The sequence below is a fragment of the Cibotium barometz genome, chromosome 29, assembly GCF_041138505.1.
Source record: "Cibotium barometz isolate CiBa-2024 chromosome 29, ASM4113850v1, whole genome shotgun sequence".
Taxonomy (NCBI): Eukaryota; Viridiplantae; Streptophyta; class Polypodiopsida; order Cyatheales; family Cibotiaceae; genus Cibotium; species Cibotium barometz.
The window spans coordinates 30616479-30622866 of NC_141074.1; the positions used below are offsets into that span (position 1 = coordinate 30616479).

The following is a 6388-nucleotide window of genomic DNA, read 5'->3' on the forward strand; positions in this document are numbered from 1 at the left end:
TGCTCCATCAATCCTTGCCAATCACAACCTTTTACTTGACTCTTTCTCTCCGTTTAACATGTTCTTTGACTTTGCTACTCGCTACTTCATCTATGTACTTTGACTTTACTACTTAATGCACCTTGGAAAGTTTATAGCATATATACCATCCATACAACTTTTCTCTATATAGCTTAGAATTTCATGGCTTTCTAAGGCCCTCTCTTTATCGATACCTAATTCTCTCTCTCTCTTTCTCTCTCTCTCTCTCTCTCTCTCTTTTATTGTAGCCTCCAATAATAAAATACTAGTTGCCCCTATGTACACCCTTACCACATGGCTAGAGGAGGAGGAGATGGTTTTAGAGGAGATTAGAGGAGTTGCTAGAGAGACTAACACATGGCCGAGGGGGAAACCTGTGCGTAATAGAACAAATAAGATATTTGTCACACATTAATACAAAACTTTGATACATTTTAACATATAGCTATCAATGAAAGAGCACACACATTTTTTAACCAAATCTCCTAGGCCAAGAAAACTAACATTTTTTTAACTGAATCTCCTAGGAGAGTCACATTTGTGAGCTAACAATTACCTGCCCATTAGTACAATTTGTTAATTTCAAGGAATATTTGCTTGCCATCCATGATGAATTTGACGTGTTATTACATTCATATTTATTCTTGATATTGAAATTGGTTCTTGGCATATGTTGCTAGTTAAATGGGTTGTGAAATCCACTGTCCACTACATGTGTTTTGAAATTTGAATCCTTTCTTTGGTACCTAGCTGCTGCTGCTGCTTTTTTGCTTACTATGAGTTTTAATTTCTTATCATGTAGTTTTTAAGTATTTGTATAATTCATACATAATTGTTTTAATTAGTTATGGAAAGAATCGTTTGAAAGTTAAAAAGGTTCCTCTGTAAGGAAAGTGAATTTAAAAGGTGCATCTTTGACTAGGCTTATTCAATGTCCAATCGTTGAAGTTTCTTGACTCCAATAATTTTGAGTACCTGTGTAACCCTTATAATTTTATTTTTTCTTGCGTGTTAGATTACCGATAGTGTCAGCGTTCCTTCATAATCTGTGGTTGCAAAAAGGGCCATGAATGAGACAAAATGATGCAGCTTGGAAGGTAAGTCTCTTATAACGTGCTACGATGATGCTCTGTCAGACCAGGAGAACTCTGATACCATGTGCTGTCAGACCAGGAGAACAGTTGCCTTTAGAAATGGACCCTTTTACAAATGCTAGTCTGAAGCACTATGTTACACTACAAGAGGAGAAGATGCTCCCATTCATATCCCAATGTGCCCGTTATCCTCGATGACGTAGAAGAGCATGGGCACTTCTACATGGGCATTTCCCATGCCAAATACTTTTGTGTAATGGCCTTGTCTACACATTTTTAAGAGCATAAGTGCTAGGAATTTAGAGTAGAGCATGTGCTTTTTCAGATCCCTATAAACCATAAGGGTAATGTTACATTGCATCATGCCACAGTACTGCATGCATTAGTAAACTTGAGATGGGCTGCTGCCAAGAGGCCCTGCAGGGGTAGTCGACTTGCTTACAAAGATACTGAGAATGTCGCTCGAAATGGCAATGGCACTAGACACCACTGCAAGCACCACCATGAACCATGAAACCCATCTCTCCTTCTTGGTTGCGATGTCATGAACATCTCTGCATGAACACGGCTACGTCAGGACCACATGAATGAATCTGCTTGAAAGAAACAAAACAAAATCTAAATTTTGAGATTAGCCAACCCCAAAACACTGATTTCGAGATTACCTCAGGCACACAATCCCAGGAAAAATAAAACCCAGGCAGACAGCAGCAGTGGCCCCTGTAAATTGGAAAGCCACATAAATGTTTGGTACTAGATAAGCACCGAAGAAGATCATGGTGATGATGCCAGACGTGATCAAAATGAACCGTCTGTTGTCCGTAGAGAGGGGCACAGAGGCCGGAAAGAGAAGCCCGTCCAAGTTGAGACGAAGTGTGAAATGAAGCAATGGAAAGACCAGCACAAGATGAAGAGCATATCCCACGCGCACGATATCGCACAACACGCTGCTGTATGGGACTCCCAGGTTTGTATCAAAGTTGGACAGCACATCCTCCATTGTGTTGTCACCAAATAACATATACCCAAAGACACTCATTGCCACATAGATAGAGGTGCACAGCACAAGAGATGTCCTAACCACACCATGTGCATCGGTTGAGTTCTCAAGCTCATTTATGATAGGGTGAACTGCATGTCAAAGTCAAATCTTGGTTCGGACAATTTCAAATACAAACATTCAAAGAATATATTCTCAGGTGAAGTGATCAATGCGTACCAGATTGGTGGCATATGTATGCAGTCACCACAACAGGAACGACTGCAAAAAGCTCCAGTATGGACTCTTGGCTTTCAATTTGTGGGAATAATCTTGGCATATTGACATGCCCAATTGCCATCTTTGCTATTGTGATTACCGCCATAACAATGACAAACATCACAGCTAGTGCCACCGATAGCGCCGATGAGAGGCGCAACGAGTCTGAAATCAAGAGTCGTGTAGAAGTTAAAAATACTGGAGTGAGTCCAATTACATCTTAGCACTTCCATTATAGCAAATACTATATCAGACTGCAGTTCAGTAATCTATGTCCTTTAAGGACAAAGGTCCACGGTTTGTTATTCCAACATAAACATAACAGCAGCAGAGAGGCCACTAGCCTGGGAGAGTTCTTAACTCTGTGTGGGCTACATCCTGATAAACACACTCCATATAGCCCCAGATATGTATTGAAGATCCTTTAAGTGCATCCATCTGCAGAGAAATTGTGCAGAAATCTGACCTATGTGCATGCTCGAGTAGAGACTTGATGAAGTAATGCATGGGCATTAGTCAGATACAACTTCGCAGATCATCTGTACAGGATCAGGAGTCCCGGCCAGTCCACTGGAATTAGCTGGTGTGAGCAAAACCCACACCAGATCTACGCTGTTGACTGGGCAAAGCATGGTCATTCTTCAGACCCAACTTTGCACATCATCTGGAGAAGATCAGTCGCCTAGACTGATCCGCAGGATCAGCCTGTGTGTCTGCTGTGGTATAGGAAGCATCGGATGTCACAAGTTGATCATAGATGAGTGATCTAGCTCAGGGATGAGCCCGTGAGCAGTTCTGGTTTGGATCCACTCCTATGCATTTCCACTATTAGATGCATGCACATCCTGTGCTTGCTGTGAGTTGATCTCAGGTTAAAGCCCTGGTTTCAGAATCGGGACTTTACACAGCAGTGGCGATATACGCTTGACAGATTCCATTGACAGGGAGGCTTTTCAAAGATGTCCAACTGCGAGGACTTTGTAACCACACATAATGCAGGTCTGTGTCAAAGAATCAGGTTTTCGGATTACCCTATTTTTGGGAGCGATTCGTAAACAAGTTTCGAAAGATTGCAGCCTTCACTCATCCCGTTTGGCCACTGGGCAAATCGAGCTCGGGTCTTCTGGATTACCCTATTTTTGAGCTTTTCACAAAGAATCAGCTTTTCACAACCCTCTCATTTGACATAGCATTGGCATATCTTTCATACATGTGCATCAACTGTGGGGTGCCATACTAACATGTGCATCAACTGGGGGGTGCCTTACCGACATGCTTGAATGACACCAACGGAACCAGGATGAACATTGTTGTGCAGAACATAACCGAGAGTCTCGAATTCCACCAGGTCAAACCCCCCGCCCATTCCTCCAAAACACCCGAGTGATGGACACTCGAGGAGGTCGAACCCGACATAACATCTCCTGCAAGCTTTTTTTTCAATATAAGCATTGGAAAAGGAAAGCAATCTTATTGGGTCTACCTATGAAAGTAATGCAGAGATGTCCAATATATTTTGATGGTTTTTATTCCAAAAATATTTAAATTTCAAGAATGCAACTGAAAAGAAAATTTTACCTGACTACAGATGGAAAATCATGTTTAAATTTCAAAAATACAGCCAAAAAAGTATAATTATGACAGTTATCAAATGAAAATTGATTTTCTGAACTTTGATTATACTGTTATTTTTCCATTAAAAGCTAATTAACCTTTAAATGATTCCATAAAAGAGAGCTTGCGTTTTCCATGATGATTAAGATTAAGCTTAAATCATTGTTAACTTTCTGATAAATTGAAAGAAAATGGAGGCATTAATTCATCAATAAACCTATGATGATGAGGTAGACGACGAGGATGCCAAAATTGTTGATGAGCACGCACGACTGCAGCAGGATGCGCCCAAAGCGGCCGAAAGAGTCAGCCATGAGGCCACCGTACGAGATGACCTTGCCGGCGGCAGAATACTTGAGCATCGTCTCAACGCCTGCGTCTGCGAGAAATCCCACAATCAAAATGGTGAGAATTCCCGGAACCATGCCGAGGGTCTTCACAGCAGCAGGAAGGCCCATGATTCCGGCGCCCACGACAGACGTGGTCAGGCTGAAGACGGCGCTGGCGAAGGAAGCGCCGCTGTACCCGTCGTGGAACTCCGCCGCGGCATCACCATCGCCGTTCTTGGTGGGCAGCAGCGGCGTGGTGTCGGAGGGGTTGTGGATGATGACGGTGGTGGAGCTTTTGGTGGGCGATGGGGGCAAGGTGGGTTGAGCACCAGGATCCATGAGGGAAGGAGCAGAAATAGAAAGAGAAAGAGAGAGATGGTACAGGAAGGGAAGCAGGAGGAGAAGGAATGCAGACAACGAACCAAACAAAATTGGAGACGCTAATTTACGTCGGAGGAAAGCACTTTTTCTAAAATAAGATCCATTGAGTCGAGCTTGTGTGTGTGTGTGGGGGGGAGAGAGAGAGAGAGAGAGAGAGAGAGTGTGAGAGAGAGAGAGAGAGATCAGAGAGTATTCAGAATGCGTGTGTGTGTGGAGGAATGGGGGGGAGACAGGTCATAGCATGTGTGTGTGTGTGTGTGTGTGTGTGTGGAGATAGATCATAGAATGTGTGTGTGTGTGGAGATAGATCATAGAATGTGTGTGTGTGTAGAGATAGATCATAGAATATATCTATCCATCTATCTATGCATAATATATTATTATATATGTGTAGAATATTATATAAATAAGTCCTTTTCTTCTACCAAAGGGCCTCACCTTTCCACATCAACTCGAGCTTGGCCCCCCTTCTTACAACTTTTCAAATTGCAAAAATGAAGCTCATAAGCTCATCAGTCATGGACATGAGTTGGCATCCAAATCCACATCGTCGGTGCTTAAGGCCCCTAGTAGTTGAACTTGGCCCTTGCACACAGTTTGGAATTTTTTCCTTCCTGTAACTCGAAAGGGAGACAAGATTCGAATCTACCCACTTCCAGATGTCATGAAATTTCAGTACCCTTCCTCGTATTATGTATGTATGTATGTATGCTAAAACTTGGAGGCTTATGTATAGTTGCATTAAACCAAGCACCCACAACCCATCTCATATTCAACCTCAAAAGGCCATTTAGGGAGTACTGCTCCTTGATGACCATGAGTTCTAGTCAACTATCTAAACAAAATGTCCATTAGCATGTCATGAGACGACAAACTCTCTTTAATAAAATATGAGAAGTTAAGTTGAGGGCTCTTCACACCTAGCCATCAGTTAAGAGCTCATCTACCTTTGACTATCTACTTAAGTTGAGAGCTCTTCAAACAACTGGCCCTTCAATTAAGAGCTCATCTACCTTTAACTATCTACATTCACTTGAATCAACTTAGGGGACATTTTCAAGCTGAGAGCTCTTCAACTGAGCTCGTCCACATTTGACTATCTATGTTCTACTTACACTTGAATTAGCATAGGCACATTTTCAAGTTGAGGAGTTAAGTTAAGAGCTCTTCACAACTAGCCCTTCTACATTCTCCTTAACTTGAGAAGGTAAGTTGAGAGCTCTAACTAGCCCTTCAATTAAGAGCTCATAAATTGAGAAGGTAAGTTGAGATCTCTAACTAGCCCTTCAATTAAGAGCTCATAAACCTTTGACCATCTACATTCTACCTCATTGTAAGCTAAGTTGAGAGCTCTTCACAACCAACCCTTGACTATCTACATTCCACCTTGAATATCTACATTCTACTTATACTTGAACCAACTTAGGGCACATTTTTAAGAATACCTTAGAAAACACATCTATTGATAAAAAATAGGACACATTTTAAAGAATACCCCAGAAAACACATCTATTGGTCACGACGATTAAAATGCCCAATTCCTCTCATGAGCAAGTATATATGTTTATAACCAACCTTACATGCTTTCATGTCTATGTACATTCCATGTGCCCATGTTCCACATGGGCACATGGAAAAGTTGTGAGAATAAGGATGTAGTTCTTTGCATTATTGAGTTAATGTGCTTGGCA

General features: G+C 41.8%; 1 protein-coding gene across 1 annotated transcript; it reads right to left on the reverse strand.

The window, feature by feature from the left end:
• Window positions 1-1105: 1105 nt before the first annotated feature.
• LOC147622042 (amino acid transporter AVT6A-like) lies at window positions 1106-4900 on the reverse strand. Its single transcript, XM_086823121.1, has 5 exons — window positions 4205-4900; window positions 3642-3797; window positions 2335-2538; window positions 1781-2246; window positions 1106-1669 (listed from the first exon to the last, which is right to left on the reverse strand). Exons 1-5 carry the CDS (start codon window positions 4653-4655, stop codon window positions 1498-1500), a joined length of 1449 nt encoding a protein of 482 aa, XP_086679247.1. The 5' UTR covers window positions 4656-4900; the 3' UTR covers window positions 1106-1497.
• Window positions 4901-6388: the final 1488 nt, after the last annotated feature.